Here is a 23,540-nt window from a genome sequence, read left to right as displayed (position 1 = left end):
TCAACAAACATATATTATGTGCTCGTGGTATGCTGGAAGACAAAAGATGACTGATACAGCTCTTCTCCTCCAACCTACAGGCATTTTAGCATGGTAAGAGCTAAATATGAAGCCACTCTTCTTGCATAAAGCCATGTCTGAAGTTAAAACGTAAGCTCCAGGAGGACAGGGATTTTGTATAGCTCCAGGAGGACAGGGATTTTGTATGTCAAAGGCCTAGAAAAGTGCCTGGCGAGAGCAGTACTCAGTAAATATTTACCTTCACTATGCAACCTTTCTCCTAAGACTTGGATCAGGCTCTAATCCTTTTGCTGCATCAACTGTAAGTTTCTTGCATTCCCTGATGCCTGTTTTCCTATCTCTGCCACAGCACTAGTAGGATTGCCCATGGCAATATAGGTGAGGCACAGCAGCCTTGTGCATGGAAAACACCATAGGAGCCCAGGTGCTGGCATTAGGTGAGATTTGGGGGAGCACTCTTGTTAACCAAGCAGTTGAAAGGGGAGACTTTGGTGAAGCGAGGCCATGCATTACCTGTGCCTCGGAGAGCTTGACATGATCTGCCAGCACGAACCAGTGGACATTCTCGGTACAGGGAGGAGTGGTGAGTGACCCCTGGTAGCTGTAGTAGTAGTGGAGGTTCCTGGGTAGCATGTCCTTAACGTCAAGGCCACTCAGAACTGTGCTTTGTCCTAATGGAGCGGACAAGAGATAAAGGATGTTAGGGACCACTGCTGCCCCTTGGGAGGACAGCTCAGGCTCAGACCTCACCACCAGTTCGAATCTCCTGATTTAAGCAGAAGAACATAGAAGCTGATCATTGGGAAACAATTCTCCCGTTTGCTGCTCCCTGGAAGGGGTTAAGAGCAAAGACTTTGGGGAGAGACCCACTCAGATACCTCCTGCTGGCTGAGTGGCCCTGGCTGAGTGCTCACTCCTCTAAGGCTGCTCCCTCATCTGTAAGAAGGGAATATTCAGTAGGATTGCTGTAAGGGTACAGGTGGATGTGTTTATAAAGTGCTGGCTTCGAATTGGCACAGAGGAAATACTCATGAGTGTAAGTGTCGTCATCATCGTCATCATTGTTAGGCAGAGTATATGTTTTATGATAAATAAAAGAATTAATCATGACTCCTAGGGGCTTCTGTGTAAGTGCTCTCAAAGAAAGAACAAAATTCTTTGGTTTGGGCTGATTTAGAAATGGTTGGATCAAGATTAGAAAGGCAGAATCAGAACCAAGTGGGGGTCCAGGGGCAGGCCTCCTTTCCTGAGCTCCTCCTGCCACGCCCGTTGGGAACCAAGCTCAGCCACAGGTGGGGTGTAGGGAGAGGGACTTCTGCAGGGTGTCTGAAGCCTCCACAGCACCTGCACCCATTGCTGCATCTAGAGAATTCCTCTTTTGTTCACATCAATGACACTGGGCCCCTGAGCAGAGCATGAGACTGTCAAAGCAACGTGGAGTGGAGTTGAATTTTGCTTCACTTTCCCTGAGTGCTTTTGCATTTTTTAATGGCAAAGAGGACATCATTTTGATATGAATTTAAATACGCTTGTTTAACCAAGGCCATGAAGTCTAGTAGTGTATAATCCGATAAGTAGGCAAAAGATTTCTAAGCTTTATTGTCATTGGAAAGATTTCAAGGTATAACCTTCTAAAGAGCTCCATTGCATAGATTTAGTTTCATAACTCTAATATATTTAAGTGAGTCAAGAATTCCAGAACCATGGTGCAGCTGCTGGAAAACAATATGGTGGTGCCTTAAAAAATTAAACATAGAATGAACATATATCCAGCAATTCCATTTCTAGGTATATATCCAAAAGAAATGAATGCAGGGAGGGAAAACAACAGGACCTGCTGATGGTTTGGATGTGGGGGGTAATGGAAAGAGAAAATCAAGAATGATTCCAGGATTTTTGGCTTAAACAATGGGATGGATAATGACAATTGTTGCAGGGATGAGAAAGTCAGTTTAGTGACAAGCCTGGAAGGGGAAGGGAATATAGTTAAGCATAGGCCATGTAAAGTTTTATATCCATATGGCAATATCAAGTCAACAGTTAGATAAACGAATCCCAAGTTCAGAGAGAGAGGCTAGTGTTGTGGGCAGGATTGATCAGAAGAGGAATTTATTGAATTGGAGAAGGAAATGCGTCAGGGTCAGTTGTAGAAATAAAATGTCTGAGGTTGGTGAATTTGAGGAAATGTCTTAGTTACACCACAGGCCTGTGGTTTCTCCCGCTGGCTTTGTTCATGGTCAGTAAATTACCCAGGCTGTTCTTACATCTACTTTGCCTCACCTGTCCTGCCCGATGCCATCCCTACATGGAGGACCAGATTTAGATTTTTGGGTTCCACAGTCTAGGAATGGCACTTCAGGCCGTGGGACTGAATGAGGGAAGACAAAGTCGTGGCACTCTCCAACATTAGGGCAGGAGCCAGAAGAAGAGAGCAGAGCTGGAGGTGGGGGCAGGGGTTGAGGCGTGGCGAGAATGAGAGCCTGCTGTAATGGATGGATGTTTCAAGGTCAGTTAAGAGAAGAGGAGAAAAGTGGCCAGGAGATCTGACAACAGGGGTGACCTTGAAGGCTCAATGGAGTGGTGGGACCAGCTTAGGGTGAGTGAGAAAAGAGAACAGGACTGTTAGACAATTCTTTCAAGGGGAGCTGAAAATGAGGTGGAAGATGGGGTAATGGTGGGGTCAAGAGATACTTTCATTTGTCTTTTGAGGTGGGAGGTGTTAGAGCACAGAATTGTGTGCTGAGCAGCATGATCTGATGAAAGGTAAGAAATCAATGGTGCAAGAGAGAGGGGAGAGACCAGCAGGAGACCAGGCCCTGAGAATGGGGGCGTAGGGGTCGGTGCTCACATGGACGGTGGTCTTGGACAAGAGCAGAGATATTTCACCCATTGTAACAGAGGAGGGGACATGGAGTTTGGTCAGGTGCAGGTGGGTTCAGAAGATGAGTGAGTTTCCGACTACCTTCTCGATGAAGTGGGAGGCAAGGCATCTGCTCCAAGGGCGAAGCTGGGGCCAAGGCGCAGGGGCTTCAGGAGACAGGCAAAAGTGTGAAGTAGTTATTTCGGAGAGGAGAAAAGCAAACGCCCAGAGTTTGCTTTTCAGGATTTCTGGGCAGTGTTAGTACCTATTCATATTTGTAGCTATGAATAAAAATAATACCAGTTAGATGTCTGTGTGTTTCTGTCCAGCCACATTCAGTCATGTGGTTACAGGCTCTGAGTAGGTGGGAGTCAGTCTGGGGCTTTGCCAGGTGAGCTTGGGGAAGGATGGAGGGGCAAGGGTATGGAGGGCATTTGCCTGGAAGTGTCAGAATGATGGCCAGTGGAACCTCAGCTAGGTAAAGAGAGATGAAAGGCCTGAGGTATTACTAGTAGTGAGAACGTGGAGGCCATGGAATGGAGGTGGGGAGAATTGCTGGAGGGGCGAGGACTGATGTCAGGGAGCTGGAGTCTGGGAGATGTGGCCAGAGGGGGATGCACAAAACCAAGGCTTCACAGTTGACGTGGATGGTGCTCAAGGTCAAGGGTTGGCCATGGGAGTGGCCAATCACTCAGACAAGAACTCTGCCTTCTGAGAGCAGAGAGATGGGAGAACAGCCCCCTGTGTCTTCGTGTCTAGGCACGTTGATGAGAGGCTTCAGTCTTGAGAGTCTTCTCAGTTGAAGCTAAGAACGTCTCTCTCTAGTGACCAGGATCGTCACTGCTAGCTGGGGCCAGAGGTGAGAGTCACTTAAGTGAAGCTATCCCTAGTTAGTGGAACTCTGGCCATCCAGAAGTTCCAGTCATGGGAATCAACAGGTCGAGTTTACAAACAGGTTTCTCAGAGGTGTTCACAGCCTGAGCCAACAGCAGAAATTGCTGGAACAAGAGACCTTGCGCAGAGAGGGGTGTGCTCTCCCGGCAGGGCTTATCTGCCACCTTCCTCACCAGCGTCAGCCTTCCCTGCCCTCCTGTCCCACCTCACACTCATGCTCATTCCTCTGCCCTCCTGCAGTTGCTGTTGGCTTCCCTTACCTGCATATCTGATCTCATCCAAGTGGGACATGAACTTGCTGTAATAAGTGTTCTCAGCGTAATCACTGACCTGTAGGAGAAACACAGAGAAGTTAACCGAAAGGATAAGGGACGTCCGTCCAGCACTGTCTCCACTAATCCAGCTGTTTGGTGTTCTGGCTGATTGGGCAGAGCCACAAGGGCAAGGAGGTGGCGGCCCATCCATGCCCCAGTTGTGTTGGGGAGACAATCTGGCTGTTCTTTGCCACCAACTGCCTGGGCTCACCAGTCTCTTCTAGGGAGACGAAATCTGAAGCATTTTGGCAGCTTCCAGGGAAAAGAGCTTCTCCGTGGTGACTGGGGATGCCCTCAGGGAATGGCTAAATGTCACTGTTAAAATATCCCCAGTGACCCCATTTGGGGCAGTGTCAGCCACAATCGGATTCATTGGGTTGAGGGGGCTTGGTCTCATGCACTAACTTCTTCATCCTCAGGACTTTTGACTGAGCAGAAGAGAGCCAGATGTTCTAGGCAAAACTGCTCAATTCTGCCCACTGCCACATTGCTCTTTATTTTTTGTCTGAGGGTTGACTTTTTCAAAGTCAGAAAAGTTGCTTTTGGTGAAAAAGGTCTATTTTCAATGGTTCTTCTCCATCAGTGGTGTCGATCCAATTCTGTTTCCCCTGGGTATAAATTCAGATTTCTGAGATCCATGAGTGCCATTTGTTATTTGTTTTCTAAATGTCTCACGTCTTTTTTGTTCCTCTGTTCCACCTTCTGTGTTTAACAAATACTTTTAGTGTACTATTTAATCACTTTCAGTTATTACTGGTGCTCTAGTGATTACAATATACAACTTAACTTATCACAATCTACATCAGGTTAATGTTAACCTAATTCCAGGAAAATATAGCAACTTTGCTCCAGTATAGCTCTAGTTCTTCCCTACTCTTTCTTCTATTTTTCTTATCTATTACATCTACATACATTATAAACCCAACAACACAGTGGTATCATTACTGCTTTAAACAATCTTATGGGATTTTCTTAAAGAAATTAAAAGAAGAAAAGACCAAAAATACATGAATATAGTCTTCTACAGTTACCATTTCCAGCACTCTTCAATTCTTTCTGTGCATTTGAGTTACCATCTGGTATCATTTCCTTTCAGCCAGAAGGACTTCCTTTAATATTTCTTCTAAGACACATCTGCTAGCAATTATCTTGGTTTTTTTTTTATCTGGGAATGTCTTTATTTTGCCTCATTTTTGAAGAGTGGTTTAGTTGGATAGAATTTCTAGTTCACAGTCATTCCACTGCCTTCTGATGACTTGTTTCTAATGAGAAGTCAGCCATTAATTGTACTGTCATTCCCCTACGTGTAATGAATCCTTTTTCTCTTGTTGCTTTCAGCAGTTTGCCTTTGATGTGCCTAGGTGTTTATCAGACTTTGGGTTTGTTGAGTTTCTTGGACTGGTAAAGGAATGTTTTTCATCAAATTTGGGAAATTTTTGGCCATTGTTTCTTCAACATTTTTTCTGCCACTTTCTCTCTCTCCTCTCCTTCTGGGACTCCCATTACATATATTTCAGGATGTGTGATCTTGTCCCGATGAGTCTAAGGCTCTGTTCATTTTTCTTCAATCTTTTTTCTTTGTTCTTCAGATTGAATAATTTCTTTGCTCTATATTCAAATGCACTGATTCTTTCTTCTGCTGCTTCAAATATGCTTTGAGCCCATGTAGTGTATTTTTCATCTTGTTCATTCTATTTTTCAACTCTCGACTTTCCATTTTGGTGCATTTTTATTGTTTCTGTTTCTCTATTGAGATTTTCTTTTTTGAATCATTGTCATCATATTTTCCTTTAATTCTTTTAACAGTTTCTTTTCATTCTTTGAACATATTTATGATAGTTGTTTCTAAGGTACTGTCTGCTAAATCACTCTGGGTCCACTCAGAGTCAGTTTCTATTGACTGTTTTATTTTCTCCTAAATATGGATATTTTCCTATTTCTTTATATGCCCAACTTTTTGTTGAAAACTGGACATTTTATATAATACATAGTAGCAAATCTGAATTATGATTTTTTAAAATTGTCCTGAGGGATTTTCTTGTTCGTATGTCTGTTTAGGAACTTGGCTGGACTTTATCTGCAGGATATGTCTCCCCAGCAATGTGCAAAAACTGATGTCTCTGCTCAGTTCTTAAGTCTTTGTTTTATTTTTTAGCCTGGATTCCTAGAGACCACCTAGGGTCAGCATAAATTTGTGGTCAGCCAATGATTTTAGCAGAGGTTGTGCTTAAACCCCTCAACCCCATGAGATTTGCACCCTCAGCTGATGGATCAAAATTTGGCCAGTTGTCAACTCGGCCTCAGCTTTTACTTTCCACCTCTTGGGAAGTTTACATAGCCCGCTGTGGCCTTCTCATTTCCAGGATCTTGCTGTTAAATTTCTCATTGGTCTGCCACTTGCCACTCGCCCCATTGGGACTGCAACCTCAGACTATCAGAGCTCACGTTTTCTCTCTTTGTTTTCTGTCTTTTATGTCAAGTTTGCTACTTTTACTGACAGTGCCCCTGGGCATGGTTTTCAATTTACATCCCAAATCAAGACAGTTCCTCAAGACAGGCAGTGAAGCTGCTGGTTTTCCTGTCCACTCTGCCCTGATAAACCTACATTGCTGACCATGTTAGGTGGTGGAGATGGGAACATCCCCAGGCAAGAAGTCCACAGACTCCCATTATTCTTACTCAAAATTCTAGCCATTTCTCACAAATAAATGCCTTAATCATTATTTGCCTTTGGTCCATTCCCAGAGCACTGATATAGTTGTTTGTGGCAATTTTATCCAATTTAATACTTGTTTTGGGAGGGAGTGGATTCACTGACCACTTCTTCCTACCTACCCATAAGTCCCACCCTCCAGACTTTCTTAGAATGGCAGAGGTGTTGCCTTTGTCTGTCAGGTTGCAGGCTTCCCCTTGCCCTCAGACCAGTTTATATCCAGTCAACCCTCTGTGATCCCAGCTGTTTTAAGTAGCTTGTGCAAGTTATCCAAGGTCCTGGAGGTTGATAACACAGAAGGAACACGGTGACTGTGAGCAAGGGCTGGATAAAGGGTATATCTTCCATTGAGTCAGTGTTTCCAAGAATTGCGAGCTCAGGAACAGATGAGGAGGGACAGGAAGGAAGAGCTTTCATTTATACTTAACACCTTGTTTGGACACCAACCTATAACTTCACATGCATAGTTTCAGCCTACCTCAATGAGGGCTGCCAGCACAGCCAAACCATCTGGTTCATTCTGGGCTATATCATAGCTCTCGTATTTAGAATTGTAGTGAACAACGTGAATCTGTGGGAGCAAGAAAGAGTAAGTCAAGGGCAGTTGATACAGACTTCAAATGCTTCAGGTTTTCAGGAGAAGAAGAAAAGAAGGAAAAATGTTCCATCCAGGCCTCAGACTGTCTTCCACAAACAACTCTGACCTCCATCTCCTTCCATCTAGGCTAGGAGAACTATCAAGACCAGAAAGTTCTCCAAGAATGGAAAAAGCACAAGTGGGATTCTGGAAAGATGGCAATTCAAGAGCATTTCCCTGACCCCACCTCCCTCCAGGCAGACATGCTGGCAGAATCTAGAGGGAGGCCACTGAGTTCTCCTGAGGTCTCTGTAGTGTGGGCATGACCCCCCCTTGCCCCTATAAACCACTATATACCTGTGGTCACCCAAGGACAGATCTAAGCAAGAGAGGGAACCCAGAAAATCTAACACATAGAAATCCAGCTGAAACTGAAGAGGGCTTGCCCCACTGTGTAGGCTATAAACTCCTGCCTCACTGTGACTTCTGGGAGGGCGGGAACTCGGCCTGAAGCCCCAGCACATGGCAGTGATCAGTGAATAGTTGTGAATGAATAAAAAATAAACTCAACCTCAGGGTGACTTGACTGTCACCATTGCACAAAGTCTTTTTGGCTGTTTTAATTTTAAAAAAGTGACTATGGGGTTTGAAGGAAAGAGGACCTGGTCAGGGTCCCCAAGGTACCTCAGTCCCATATCTGATCCCGTCAATGGTGTGCTCAGAGCCACTGATCTCCGAGGACGCGCCGCCCCAGTGGAAGTGCATCTGCTCCGCTATGTACTTGGTGCCATCAGGGGCCGTCATGTACATGGTGTGGGGCAGGCTGATCTGCACTGGAAGAGAAGACGGGGGCAGAGAGTAGGGCAAGTGAGTGTGGATGGGTCAGGCCTACTGGTTAGGCAGCTTCCCTGGTCACCTGCCCACTCTGGGGGGCAAGCTGGTCCTATAGACTGGGTTAGAATGCCATGAGCAGGGTTTCCAGTGGGGAGGAAGCGACTGGCACAGGACAGGATGAGGACCAGGCACTGAGTAAGCTGGTTGGGGCAGGTGCCTCTCCCACGCACACACACAGTCCCACTAGAAACAGAAGGTCAGGGGCGCGACCACGAGGTGGCAGATCCAGCTTGTTGGAAAGGGGGATGCCCTGAAAAGATATGGCCAATGGGTGTGGAAACCAGAATTGCACTCTCCACATCTGGCTAATTTTGGAATTTGCCCATGATGTAGGAATAAGAAGTGGGGCCTCTTGGGACTATTTTAATTACTTTTACTCCCCAGAGTGAGTACTGTTTGTAAGGCCAAGTTGAGGTTATCTTCTTTGTGATGTGGTTAAAATCCTCAGCCCACGTAGCCTTCTAGAACTAGCCCAACTAACAACCCACTCCACTCTCTATAAGGGAGCCTTCCAGTGGAGCTTCAACGCTTTCATTTTATGGACAAAGAAACCAACCCAGGGAGGTGGAAAGACTTATCAGAGTCACACGGTTCAAGAGTCGGGGCAGAGCTGGGCCAGAACTGGGTGTAGACAGGACGGGATGTCACCATTACAGGCCTCAACTTGTCTTCAGAAGACAAGAGACCAGATTCCGCAGCAAGTGAGGGAACACACGGACTCTCGGCTAGGGGTTTAATCTGATGTGATTATCAATGGACGTATTCAAATGTTAAGTTCTTGCTGAGGAGAAAATGGATCACTCTTCCAGCTTTCTCCTGCCTCAGGCCCTACAGACTTCCTACAGAGAAGTCTCCAGTCACACAACTGCAGTAGTTCATTTCACTGGCGCAGGCCTTAGAGTAATCTCGATATTTTGGAATTAGCCAGACAAAAGAAAGTTATGGAGAGTGACACCAGAGAGTGACTAAGAAAAATACCTCTGAGGATACAATTTAGGACTTGCAAAGGGACAGGTGGCATCTGACCTGTTAGCAAAGTCTATTTAAAGTCTTCAAAGATGATTATAAACAAGTAAGTTTTCTTAAAGAGCAAATATTAGGTATTTGATATCTGTCAAATGTCCCCTTCTTCCCTTCCCAATTGTCTAAAGCAGCAGGGAGCTGTGATTAAATTCATAACGTAATATGCTGTAAGGCAGGAATCCGGCCTCAAAGATTTTAACATGCCCTTTGGCAGAACAGGTGCTTTGTATTAGTGCTTAAAATGTGGCCAGCCTCCAAATCAATGCTCGTGTGAAAAAAACGGAAGAGCCTTTAGAAGGAGATGTGCAGTCATCTGTGCCAAGAGAATGGAGAGCTGAGGACCAGGCCAGAGCTTTCTAAATTGACAGATAGCACCACATGAGCAAAACCAGAGATCCTGACAAGCACGTTTCCCCACAACACAATTACCTGCAGACAGAATGTCTCAATTCTCAAGTTTTATCAACAGGACTGCATAGGCCAGATTGAAAAATGGCAACAATTCTGAGCTTGTCTCTGTGCTTTCGAAAAGGTGAGGCCAAATATCTGTCTCCAAAAATCAACCTGCTGAACCTTCCAGATTCTGAAAATTGATGTAATTTCCAGAAGAAGGTCCTCCCCCTTGTTTGAAACTAATTTAACCAAGTTCTTATCAGACCAAAAAAACCACGTGATCTGAGCATTTTCTGTGCTCAAGAAACAACAGCAAAGTGTCAAGGTTGTCAAAGTCAAAGAAAGACTGAGGAACTGCCCCCAACTGGAGGAGACTAAGGAGATACGATGACTTAATGCAACGTGGCATCCTAGATGAGATCTCGGACCAGACAAAGGACATTAATGGGAAAGAGATGAAATTCAAATGAGGTCTACAGAGCAGTTAACCATATCAACGTAGTATGGTTGTAAGATGTTACTATTAAGGGAAGTGGGAGAAGGGTATATGGGAATTCTCTTACTATTTTGCAATTTTTCTAGTCTAAAACTATCTCAAAATAAAAGTTAAAAAAAAAAGACAAGGGCCGGCCCCGTGGCTTAGCGGTTAGGTGCGTGCGCTCCGCTGCTGGCGGCCCGGGTTCGGAACCTGGGCACGCACCGACGCACCGCTTCTCCAGCCATGCTGAGTCCGTGTCCCACATGCAGCAGCTGGAAGGATGTGCAGCTATGACATACAACTATCTACTGGGGCTTTGGGGGGAAAATAAATAAATAAATAAAATCTTTAAAAAAAAAAAAAGACAAAACCAGCTTGCTCCTACAGCCTTCAAAAATCAAAACCTGCTCAGAATCCTGCATCACTCATAGGCATGTATTTGGGGATTTATCCTTTCATGTATGAGTCTTTTCCCCTCAAATGCATCTAATCTATGTTCCAGAATAGAAAGATGAATGAGAGATCATCCCTCCTTTCAAGGAGCCTAACAAAGTTGCTGATAGCACCTGTTAAGAGAACAGTGTTGTTTTTCCCACTGAACACTAGAAGCCCAGTACCTCAGGCCTTTAAGCTTTTCTGGAGCCTATGAATATGTAGTTTGGGAAATGAAAAAATATATATATTAAAAAATAATTACTGGTCCACCAACTGTTACTAGCCTACAACAAAATAGAGAAATTGAGAAAAAGTTTTAGAAACTTTTGTAGCAATTTAAATTTGTCTCAACATCCAAGTGTGTTTTCAATTTCTTCTTATTGAAATGTAATTTTATGTCTGTTGAATCTAGTAATAAAAATTGGGGCACATAAAAATATAAAGTAGAATTTGAAATTAAAAAAAAATACCATTTACATTAGAACCCCAAAAATATCTACGTATAAATCTAACAAAACATGTATAAGATCTATATGAGGAAAACTACAAAACTGTGATGAAAGAAATCAAAGAAAAACTAAATGAATGTTGAGATAGTCCATGTTCCTGGATAAGAAGATTTGATATAGTCAAGATGTCAGTTCTTCTCAACTTGATCTATAGATTCAATGCAATCCCAATCAAAATCCCAACAAGTTATTTTGTGGCTATCAACAAACTGATTCTGAAGTTTATACGGAGAGGCAAAAGACCCAGAATAGCCAACACAATGTTGAAGGTGAAAAACCAATTTGGAGGACTGATCTTACCCAACTTCAAGACTTAACTAATAGTAATCAAGGCAGTGTGGTATTGGTGAAAGAATAGAAAATAGATCAGTGGAACAGAATAGAGAGCCCAGAAATAGACCCCCATAAATACACTCAACTTTAACAAAGGAGCAAAGGCAATACAATGGAGTCTCTTCAACAAACAATGCTGGCACAACTGGACATCCACGTGCAAAAAAATGAATCTAGACACAGACCTTACACCCTTCCCCAAAAGTAACTCAAAATGGATCACAGACCTAAATGTAAAATGCAAAACTATAAAATTCCTAAGAGATAACATAAGAGAAAACCTAGATGACCTTGGGTATGTTGATGCCTTTTAGATACATCAAAGACACAATCCATGAAAGAAATAATTGATAAGCTGGACTTCATTAAAATTAAAAACTTCTGTTCTGCAAAAGACAATATCAAGAGAATTTAGAAGCCACAGACTGGGAGAAAATACTCGCAAAAGGTACATCTGATAAGGAACTGCTATCCAAAATATACAAAGAACTCTTAAAACTCAACAATAAAAAAACAAACAACCCGATTAAAAAATGGGCCAAAGACCTTAACAGACACCTCATCCTACAAGATACACAGATGGAAAATAAGCCTTTGAAAAGATGCTCCACATCGTATGTCATCAGGGAAATGCAAATTAAAACAACAGTGAGATACCACTACACACCTATGACAATGGCCAAAATCCAGAGCACTGACACCATCAAAGGCTGGGGAGGGTGTGGAGCAACAGGGACTCGCATTCATTGCTGGTGGAACGCAACGTGGTGCAGCCACTTTGGGAGACCGTTTGGCAGTTTCTTACAAAATTAAACATACTTTTACCACACAATCCAGCAATCACGTTCCTTGGTATTTACCGAATGGAGTTGAAAACTTATGTCCACACAAAAATCTGCACATGGATGTTTATAGCAGCTGTATTCATAATTGCTGAAACTTGGAAGCAGCCAAGATGTCTTTTAGTAGGTGAATGGATAAATAAACTGTGGTACATCCAGGCAATGGAATATTATTCAACACTAAAAAGAAATGAGCAGTCAAGTCATGAAAAGACATGGAGGAACCTTAAATGCATATTACTAAGTGAAAGAAGCCAATGTGAAAGGCTGCATACTGTATGATTCCAACTATATGACATTCTGGAAAAGGTAAAACTATGGAGACAGTGAAAAGATCAGTGGTTGCTAGGGGTTTAGGGGGTGGGAAGGGATGAACAGGCAGAGTACAGAGGATAATTAGGACAGTGCAAATACTCTGTATGCTCTTATAATGATGAATACACGTCATTATACACTTGTCCAAACCCATACAATGTCCAACACCAAGAGTGAACCCTAAGGTAAACTATGGACTTTGGGTGATTATGATGTGTCAATGTAGGTTCATCCTTGGTAAAAAGTGTACCACTCAGGTGAGTGATGTTGATAATGTGGGAGGCTATGCATGTAGTGGGGCAGGAGGTATACGAGAAATCTCTGTACTTTTCGCTCAATTTTGCTATGACTGCTAAAACTGCTCTAAAAAATGAAGTCTACTAAACATACACATATAAATATATATATATCCTAGGTTCCAAGATATAAAAAGAACCCTGTAAGATCAAAATTAATAAATGTTTAGTTACATCATGTCAACTTTTTTGTTAAACAGTATTGATCAAAATTTCATTAGATTTGAAAATTTGTAGATTAGCACTTTTTTTTTTCCCTTCAGTAGAATTCTTGAATGTGCTCAGAGCTTGCTGGAAAGGTATAGGCAATTGTAAAGAATATAGCCAAATAATCTCAAAAGCTAAATTATAAAAATCTTTCAAAATACATCAAAAAATATTAATAATGTGAGCTGTGAGTGCATTCTAATATGTTTAAGATGCTGTAGGGTGGGTTGGGGACCCTAAAGGAACAAGCTTCTGGTCTCCAGAAATGCCAGCACAGTCCTCTATGAGGAAGGTCCAGGGCACTCCACAGAGTTGGTAGAGGCAGCTGCTGCAAGCCCCTGGGAAGCTGGGGTCTTCCTAACACCTCCCCTCTCCTGGTTCCTCAGCACAAAGCCCTCCATGCAGAGGCAGGCAGCAGAAACTCAGCCCACAAACCCACAGGGGTTGTCAATCATCTGTCAGTCCTGGCCACCTGTCCTGGTGGGGTCAGCCAAGCTTCCCTCCTGCAGTTAGCTGCAGCCTTGGGCCCTTTGGCATCAGCCCCTCTCCACCAAGGGCAAGGAAAGGGGAGAAGCTCCAAACTGCCAGCCCCCTGGAAGCTTCAGAAAGTAACTTTGGAAACAGGAGCTTGACATTAATGATAAATGAGGCTTTCGTGAATTATTTGTGGAGTTCAGTGATCCAGGCCACGTGTCCTGAGGATTTTACAGATCTTCCATCATTCTGCAATGTGCTACGTTCACCAGCTCCATGAAGGGCAATTGGTTTTATTTTCTCAATTGTGCCAAAAGGAAATCTAAGTCCTGTGACCCCCCCATACACCTATGTGGGTGGGCAATAAACTGACCCACTGCGGGCCAGAGTGGGAGAGGAGGACATGGCCAAGAAATCAGACATCCAGGGTCGGGGTCTGGCTTGGCCACGAGAGACTGTGTGGCCTTGAGTAAGTCCCTTGGCCACCCAAGGTCTCTGGTTTCCAGCCTAAAAAATGCCCCCTCCTGGGGTTGTCATGAGGCTCAGAGGAGATGAGCCCACGGATAATCAGAAGGATGTTCTGCAGACATAAAGCACGAATTTACAGTTGTCCAGTCCAGGCTTCTGCAATGGGGGTCAAGACCCAGCTTTTCCTGTCTGACCTTCACCCCCTTTCTAGGAGGGAACGGAAAACAAGAGCTTCTTTTTAAACCTCTGAGAAATGCTGGGCCTGCCTGTTGGGTGCTTTGAGCTAATCAGACTCTACAGAAAACATGGGAAATCAGGGCACAGATCAACGGAGCACACGGGGCACTCGTGGCTTCAGCAGCATCACCTATCTGTCCTTGAATTTCCTGCTGGCTGGGTCCGAGTGAGCTTGGGCAGAGGCTAAAGCGGAATGAAGGAGCCAGCTGGGAATTGAGTCTAAAGACAGATGCTGCGCAACTTTGGAAGAGCCGCCCAGTTTCAACGCCTGTCAGCCCTCACGTCTGAGGCCTCCAGAGCCCAGGCTGCACTCTGGATCTCTGTGCGTCCTGCTCCTGGCAGCTGTCACCTGCCTTCCCCTGCTGACCCCCGTGGACTGGAGCCTGGCGCCCACCCCTTACCTGTGTGGCCGTTGTTGGTCATGGGGAACTCGCTCGCCTGGTCGTCGTAGCCCACCAGGGTCAGAGCCGTCAGGGAGGGGTTGTACTGCACCTTCTTCCTCTGCAGGTCGATGGGCGACTGTCTCTGCCCGCCGCAGGTGGGGTACTCGGTCGACCAGTGCGCTTCATCCAGCGCCCCCTCTGAGATAGGAGAGAGCCCAGGTGGTCGCAGTTTGAGGGGCTGCCCGGCCAAGCCCTCCCTGCGGGCGCCTCACTCAAGGCAGAGGCCAGAGGCTGCAGCTCCCAGCAGGCCCTGCCCAGTGGGAGGCCCGCAGGGGCCAGGCGGGCTGCCAGGATCAAGGCCAGAGGTCTGCCTTCTAAAAAGCAGAAGCAGGGTCTCCAGAAGGAGGCAGGAGGGGCATTTAAATCAACTCCACGGACCCCGGTGGCTGGGGGGCTTTGGTGCCAATTCCTGACTTTCCTGTTGCAACCTCTGGCCCTGAGAACGTGACTTAGTGTTTTGAAAGTGGTGCAAGTCTTTAATATGCAGCTTTAGTCTTGCCTGTGAATTACTGTCCCTGTGCTTGGCCTTACTGTGTTACCCTCGGGGCCTTTCCTGTTTCCTCTGACTGGCACAATTCTCCTTCTCAGCCCCCAACAATAAGACGGCCTCCTCAGCCCCCTGGGGCAGGACCTCCCACCTATTTTCTCGCTTCACCCCTTTCATCCGTTCCCAGTGTGGTAAGGCCCACTGGGCGCCTACACCTACAGATTCAGGACAAGAAAGGAAGCATCTGATTCAAAGATGACCTAGAATGATTAGTTAAGGAAATATCAAAGTAAGGAAATCTATCTGTTTTTAAGGTGGTTACTAATCATAGGGGACAGAGTGATGAAAGCAAGTCATTAATCGGGGGGGACTGGGCTTCCCAACACTATGGGTCCTGGTCTCACCATCTGCAGCTGGGACTCCGAGCTCTTTCCCCTTGGGGCGGTGGGGGGGTAGTCTGCATGGTGAGTGCAGAGTTTGCTTTAAGGAAGATGTTTATACTGGGGTGTCTCACACCTTCTTGGTTTTGCAACCAATGGAAAAGTCAATTCTTTGTTTCTCTGCTCTTCTCTAATACTACAACCCAATTTTTAAACAATTATTTCCTAGAGGCAGGATGCCAGGATCAAGCCCTGAGGTCTCGAGCCCAGCCCCTTCATGGATCAAAAGGCTTTGGTCCCTGCCCCAACAGTGTTGGGGGCAGTTTCTCAAGTATTCCCGAAAGGCATTTGCAGTAGCTGCCCCCATGTCTTCCTGGGCCCCTGGTGGCTTTCCAAGGCCCACAGTCTCAGAGGCTGGGCTGAGCCTAGGGAGGACAAGACCTGTGCTGTTGGAATTCTCTCTCTTCCTCACCCTCTGAACCACCCCCAGTCCCAATGGGTCAGAGCCCCAGGGTCTCCGAGACGCTGGCCGGCTGTGGGATCCCTCTGCTCTAGAACAGAGCCGTTGGTCAGAGTTGGCCGTTCTGCCCTCTGAAGTTGGACTTTCTGAGCCTCCCCACCATGTCCCTAACTCCGTTGCCCTTGATTTAACAGGACATACACCCACCCTGAATGTACGCGTCCCCCGATGTCTGAAGCTGGGGGACTGTGCAGAGAGCAGGCTCAACGCCATGTTTGCTCCTGCAGCGGCTGTGAGCATCTTCTGAGCCCCCATCCCTCAGGCCAGTACAGAAAAGAGGCGACGTGGGCAGGAGCTCTCTTCACCGCCACACAGAAGGGGTGTTTCGCGTCCAAACTCCACAGATGCAGTCTTCCTTTCTTTGGCTCACACATGGGCCAGAACCCATGCTAAATGCCAGGGTTTTCAATTTCACATTTTAAAAGTCGGGTTTCAGTAATAAAATTTGGGTCTCAGCAGGACATGGCAGCCGAGAGAGGGCATCTGGAGGCTATCTAAAGGTCCCCGGCTTCTGGGCAAGTCAAGACATCCTGGGTGAACCTCACGGACCTGTGAAGGGAGAGACTATTTCCTCTTTTCTTAATGGAGCTCTGAGTTCAGCTTGTTCTCCAAACACCCCGAGATGCTGAGCCCACAACGAGCAGACCCCAACAGAGGAAGCACACACAATCGTGTGCGGTGGGCCCCACCACCCCAAGATGCCAGGCTGCGCTGTCACCTTCCTCACAGTGAGGGGCTTACCTGAGTAGGTCCACTCGGACCTGTGCTGGGCCTGGGCCCCGAGGAGGAGCAGGGACAGCAGTGCTCCCAGAGCCACCATGGTGCTGAAGGTCTGGAATCAGGACCGATTCTGGGGATGCTCTTCTTTTAAAAGCTCAGAAACTGTAAATAACAATTTACCAAGTCTGGCTGCCTAATCCACCCTTTGCTACGCCCACTAAAACAATAACACCTTCCCCACAATCGCCTTTCTGACTTGGGTCACTTGGCCAGGAGACATGCACTTTCCTAATCTCCTCCAGTGTCATTACCATGTCCACTTAGCCCACAGGTTTGGTTGTTCAATGTCCTAACTTATGAAGACTCACTTGAAGGGCCACACAGTGCAGCCTTTGTGCAGGAGCCACCACAGGAAAGACAAAAGCCCAAGGCAGGAAGAAGCAGGATGGGGAAGCTTTCCAGAACGGTGGCACTTCCTGCAACCTTGCTCCCGGCAAGGAGCTTTGGGACCTGGTGAGGGCATCACCGTCCCTGAAAACCCTGGCTGGACTCTGCTTGGTATTTCCTGCCTGTCTCAGCAATCGACCCAAGCCACTGAGGCAGTGATGGCAGCGCTCAGCAGGCGTCTTGGGAAATGGCCTGGCTCCCCACGTAGGGTGTGGATGGAGAATCCTGACTAGAGGCACGTTCTTATCTTCATTCTTAAATCACTGGTTGACCCCGGATTCCCAGCTCATGAGCCACATCCCTTCGGCCCTCCAAGCTAGCAAGGGCATCCATCCGTGTTTCTCCACGAGATTCATTTGTTCCGACAGCTGCAGTACGCTCACTCACGCCCAAACCAAACACATCAGATCAATGGACTGCCTAATCCTCCTGCATCTGCTTGGGTAAACAGTCCTTGAAATTAGCTGAGGGAGAAACCTTTGAGTTTATACCCGCTGACAGGCCAGCATTTCCCATGCCCTTCAGAGAGGGCACAGGCCAAGGGCAGCAGCATTCCTGCAGAGTGCTGGCCACGCTGCTGGATACAAAGGACCGATCTGTTCTGGAGAACAGAGCTAACCCCCTCCTCCGCCCCCCCAGCCTCATTTATCTCATTGCCACTTTTCCCTGGGGTCTGAGGGATGCTTGAATGGCAATATGGCAGCATGAATTAAACATGGTTAAGAGCAAGGATTCTGAAGCCATACTGACAGGCTTCAGATCCCTGCTCTGCCTCTTACTAGCTGTGTGACCTTGGCCAAGTTACTCAACTGCTCTGTGCCTCAGTTTCCCCATCTTTAACAGGATTTGATGATACTACCTCCCTCTTGGGGATTCAATGACAAATTTGTGTGTAGAACGTGGGGTGGCACCTGGTGTGTGGCAAACGGCAGTATTATCTATTCAGACCCCTCGTTCTATGGGGAGAGGAAGTGACTTACCATTGTCAGCCAGCCTGTGAGTGAGGGAACTAAAGGCAAAAATGAAGGACTCATTCTCCAACTCATGAGATTCTTTTCCACGTTTTCAGAAATTAGAAACCCACTCTCCAGTCTTTGCAAGTAAGTCACACCCTGACTGCTGGGCCTCGGCCCTGCTGAAAGGGCCACCTTGTAAGTCCCGTGAGACCCCACCTCTGCTGAGGATGGCAAGGATGGGCATCGACCTTTAGACAGGCCAGGGACCCCTGACATCCAACTGGCAAGAAAACACAAATTGAGCCATCTGAGTTTTTTCTCGGGAATCAGGGAAAGAACTAGGGAGCTGCAGATGGAGCCTGAGAGGTTAGGGTGTGGTGGCAGCCAGGGAGGATGGGTCAGCGGTGCAAAGGGAGGCTGGAGCGAGACGGAGCTCTGCGGAAGCCTGAGCCGTGGGCTCGGGGAAAACTGCAGAGAGAAGGAGGAAGGAAGAGGCTGTGGAGAGTGAGAGGAGATGGGAACAGCCACTCAGAGAAAGGGGGGCTCCGGGAGCGGGGACCCCACGCCTGTGCTGAGGAAATGGTGAGTGTCTGCCACTACCGATGGCTCCCAGCTCCATTTCCCACTGGGTTCTGCTATCTGGCGGTCAGTGCTGTGGGATGCCCAGGGAGTCCGGGTACTGTTATTGCGCCCCCGAAATCCTCACAGTGAGTGCACGGTCACTGTTGTGAGTCTGTGATTTTAGCAAGCCCACCATGGAGCCCTCCTGCAACCTGCCGCTTCGCCCTGGTTTCTCTGTATCTTTGGCTCAGTGCTGGCTGGTAACCTGTACAGCTGGCTAGTGTTGAGAATAGGTGGTTCGAGTGAGTAACTAAGTTAATAAAGCAATCAGACCAGCCAGGCTTTTAAAGCATAAGACTCACCTTCTAATGAGGGCAAGTCACTAGAGCAAGAGGGTCCCCTCCCTCGGCTGTGTAGCAAACTCAAGTGACATAATCCACCCAGAATTCGGCAAGGTCACTTTTGCTGCCTTCTTTCTAACTCACTGTCTTCTTTGACCCTGAAATTTTCCATTAACTTTCAACACGAGTTTCCTCCTTTTTGTATTTGTGAAGCACATTGTTCGTTTTGTTTTCGTTTGGTTTTTTGTTTTTTTTTTTTAGTGCGTCACAATACACTCTGAACTTGCTTCTGCCTCTATCCAACCCCATCTCCAGCTCATCAAGACATCTTACTCTCAACTGTTTTTCTAGTGCCTGTGGTTTGAGTGGCTGAGATGAGTTGACATGTATGCCATTTTCACCACAACATAGCATCAAAAATGAGAAAGGAGTTTTGTTCTTCCTTGGTGCCACCACAGCTCTGTGACGGAGGCCCACTGAGGCAAAGAAAAAGAGAGCTGGAAGGTGTGGTCAGTCAACGTGAGCAGGGAAGTACTATCAGCCCAGATAAACAGGGAAGCACCATCACCCCAGGTGAACAGGGAGGCATGGTCAGCCCATGTGAACAGAGAGGGTGATGGGCCCAGATAAGCATGGAGGCACCATCAGCCCAGGTGAGCAGGGAGGGGTGATGGGCCCAGGTGAGCATGGAGGCACCATCAGCCCAGGTGAGCAGGGAGGGGTGATGGGCCCAGGTGAGCATGGAGGCACCATCAGCCCAGGTGAGCATAGAGCCACCATTAGCCCAGGTGAGCAGGGAGGGGTAATGGGCCCAGGTGACGTGGAGGCACCCTCAGCCCAGTGAGCCAATGCTCAGGTTTGCACAGGACTGGCATAGAAGAATGAATCTGACTACACAAGAATATGCACATTTTGGCTGTATGTAATACAGACAGGCCATTGTTGTGTTCCATTCAGGAGTTCCAGCTCTAGAATCCTGAAGAATGCGTCATTCCAAACAAATGAGTTTTCTAGATGGTTAAAGCCTCAATTCTACAAAAGTACCAAGACATTTAGTCCATTTTGGATTAAAACTTCTAAAATGTATCACACTTTTGCCTGTTTTCTTAAATAGATTAAGCTGAATATAATTAACCTTTTTTTAATGACTGAGGCCCACTAATATGAAAATGAGTTATTATCCTGCACATAATATATTGATGCCCACTGGGCCTATAACTATATATGACTATTCTCCTTACATGAAACAACCCCTGTTATATTTTTGGATTTCTTACATCAGATATTGAGGGGGAAAAGTTAGCTAGCTTACTCAATTATTAAAGCAATGTACACCTATGTTCAGGGGTGATATTCAAATTATTAACATCCGTGAGGCCAGGGCATGACCAATCGGAACAGAAGAGAGACTTGGTGCTGTAGAGGGGTCCAGAAGCCCCCTGCTCTGCCAGGAGTTAACCCTTCAGTTGGTGGATTGTAGGGAGAGTGGGAGATCCTGGAGCAGGGCTGGGCGGCAGGGGCTCCCAGAGGTACCAGTGTGTTTGTGTTCATTTTTTGTGTTTAGCATTGCTAACATAGGCTGCAAGCTGTTGCCTCAGGGTTATCTGTTTGCCTGCCCTCATCTCCTGGCTTCTTTTTGCTGTTTTTTTATCTGTTTGGCCAGAAATCAGATGACTACACTTCATAGAATTACATGCACAAGAAGAATGGATAGAGCTGAACTGAGAGCCCAGAGGCTGTACTAAAACCAACGTTGGCAACCCCTGAAACATCCTTTTTGACTTCTCAAAAAATTGTACTTCCTTTCTGACTTTTAGTTATGTCCTTATAAGTGAAGCATAAGTAAACTGTCACATTAAATAACTTACTTGCAGAATAGTCAGCCGTATCCAGCCCCAACCCAGTGGGGTCGCCCATGCTTTCTCTCACCAGCCTCCCTGTTGATGAATTTCCCAATCTTGGAGCCTATCTCCAGTCTCATCTGTCCTCCTAGAATTCAGCATCTATCACTTAGGGGTGTCTACCAGCAGGCATTTTCCTCCATCATATCTATCCTTCTTCCAGTAGCCCACATCAAAAAACACCCAAACCAAAACTTTGGTGGAAATTCTCTTGTCTATTATTAATTTAGGTTTTAGCAAAGTAGGAGCCAAATACCTAAAAATATTTATAGCTCAGCTTGCCATCAACATTCCGTGCCCCCTCTCTGTGCAAACTCACCACAGGACCTGCTGTTAGAATTGGACGTTCCACTTGTATCTCCTGCTGCTGTGTCTTCTATGTCTTGGAGTCTGCTAGAGTATTGCTTAAATCCCTTTTATGTACTCCACCCCCAGTTTACTTCTGTAGGACAGGTTTGTGTGTCTTTCAGCTCCACCCTTAACTGGCCAATAAGCAAATCCAAACCTATATTGAGTCCTATCTCTTCCCTTATACCTAAGGGACTGTATGCAACTGTATTAGTTTTCTGTCACTGCTGTAACAAATTGCCACAAACTCTGCTTAAAACAACACAAATTTGTTCTCTTACAGATCTGGAGGTCAGAAATCCAAAATCAGCTTCACTGGACTAAAGTCAAGGTATCAGCAGGGCTGGTTCCTTCTGGAGGCTCTGAGGGAGAATCCGTTCCCTTGTCTTCTTCAGCTCCTGCACTCCTTGGCTCACGACCTCCAATTTCTTGCTTCAGTCATCACACCTTCTACTTCCTCCTTTGATCTTCTTGCCTCCCTCTTATAAGGATCCTTGTGATTACATTTAGGGCCCACCCAGATAATCCAGGATAATCTCCTCATCTCAAGATCCTTAACTTAATCACATTTGCAAATCTCTTTTGTAACATTCACAGGTTCCAGGCATTAGGATGTGGACATTTTGGGGGGGCCATTATTCAGCCTACCACAAGGATGTAGGGAACCACCAAGCTAAATTAAACCAAAGAGTTGCTGAAAATTGGATTTAGACTTTCAACAACAGAGTGATAAATCATCAATGTCACGAAACACACCAGGAACGGAGAGGGCCGTGGAGGAACAAGATGGACAACAGCCATCTGTTGGGAGAGTGCACAATTGCCAGGCACTTCTCTGGGCTCTTAGTGGCCACAATGGTAAGAACAGAGTCAGCTGGTCGGACTGGAACAGCAACCTGGTGACCTGAAAAAATGTCAATAACACTGAAGAGAGGGGGTCAAAGACCCAATGTGGTCAATCTACCAGGAGTGGGCAGGACCAACAGCCTTTGCATGTGCGTGCAGGAGACAGAAGTCAGCTCTTGGCTGTGTCACAGTCTGGCATGCAGGGCGAGCCTCTGCGTGGGATACAGAATCCTTTGCTTTGTGCCCACACAAACCTGTGCAGTATTGATCTGAAAGTGAAAAGGAGGATATAACAGATACACTGAGATTAAAAATCTTTAAAATTTTTCCACTTCAGCAAAGGAAATCTAACTTATTTTACGTGAACACTCCTCCCAAGAAAACTAGAAATGCTGATCGAATTAATTTTTTTTCGAAAAATCTCTTTGAAGCATCAGAGATCACCAAGGCAGAGATATATAAACATGATAATAAAGTACCAGAGGTTGGGTTTGTCCCAGGGATGCAAGGTTGGTTTAACATTTGAAAATTGAAACATTAATGTAACAAAAATAAAGGAGAAAAAGATATTGAAAGCATTTCAACATATGCAGAAAAATCAATTGGTAAAATTCACCATCCAAAAGAGAAAATCAAAATCCACTTATGATTAAAAAAAAAAAAAAAACTTAGGAAACTAGGGGAAAAGGGAGAATTTTCTCAATCTGGTAAAGAATATCTACAAAATATTCTACAGCAAACATCATACTTGATGGTGAAATTTTCAAAGTTTTCCTCTGAGACTGGGAAAGAGAGTAGGGTGCTTGCTACCCCAACTTGTATTAAAGCTTTCCTGGAGGTCCAGGCCAGTGCAATAAAGGGGGAAAGTTTGGGGATTAGAAAGGAAGAAATAAAACTGTCTTACTCACAGATAAAATAATTAGATACATAGAAAATCCAAAAACATCAACAAATAAATTATTACTATTAATAAGCAAGTATACAAATTTGATATATACAAGGTCAGTATACTAAATGTATTTCTATATAACAGCAACAGACAATTAGGAAATAAAAAATGATTCCACTACATGAACTCTCTGCACTATCTTTGTAACTTTTTCATAAATCTAAAACTGTTCTAAAATAAGAAGTCTATTTTTAAAAAATTATATCATTTACAATGGCATCAGACAACATCAAATGCCCATAAATCCTTCTAATAAAAGATTATTGAGAGAAATTAAATACCTCAATAAATAGGAGGATAGGTAAGAATTTCTTAAGTAGGATATAAAGCAAAAGATTACTTGAGCAACATTAATATT

The 23,540-nt window shown here is 45.6% G+C and overlaps 1 protein-coding gene across 2 annotated transcripts in view; it reads right to left on the bottom strand.

The window, feature by feature from the left end:
• Positions 1–23,540, bottom strand: part of CA6 (carbonic anhydrase 6) — a 54,797-nt gene that overhangs the window by 10,889 nt on the left and 20,368 nt on the right. Inside the window, exons 2-7 of one of the 2 annotated variants that reach the window (XM_058552826.1) lie at positions 16,855–16,995; positions 14,685–14,864; positions 8,064–8,212; positions 7,281–7,373; positions 4,036–4,105; positions 535–692 (exon numbers count right to left, since the gene is read on the bottom strand). In XM_058552826.1, the coding sequence (XP_058408809.1) occupies positions 535–692; positions 4,036–4,105; positions 7,281–7,373; positions 8,064–8,212; positions 14,685–14,864; positions 16,855–16,933 (729 nt within the window). In that variant the 5' untranslated portion in view covers positions 16,934–16,995. The remainder of the gene's footprint in view (positions 1–534; positions 693–4,035; positions 4,106–7,280; positions 7,374–8,063; positions 8,213–14,684; positions 14,865–16,854; positions 16,996–23,540) is intronic. The other variant, XM_058552827.1, reaches the window with a different exon arrangement.

Source organism: Diceros bicornis, chromosome 13 (genome assembly GCF_020826845.1).
Source record: "Diceros bicornis minor isolate mBicDic1 chromosome 13, mDicBic1.mat.cur, whole genome shotgun sequence".
In the NCBI taxonomy this organism is placed as follows: domain Eukaryota; kingdom Metazoa; phylum Chordata; class Mammalia; order Perissodactyla; family Rhinocerotidae; genus Diceros; species Diceros bicornis.
The sequence above is the reverse complement of the archived record's forward strand: the minus strand, read 5'-3'. Positions and strand labels throughout refer to the sequence as shown.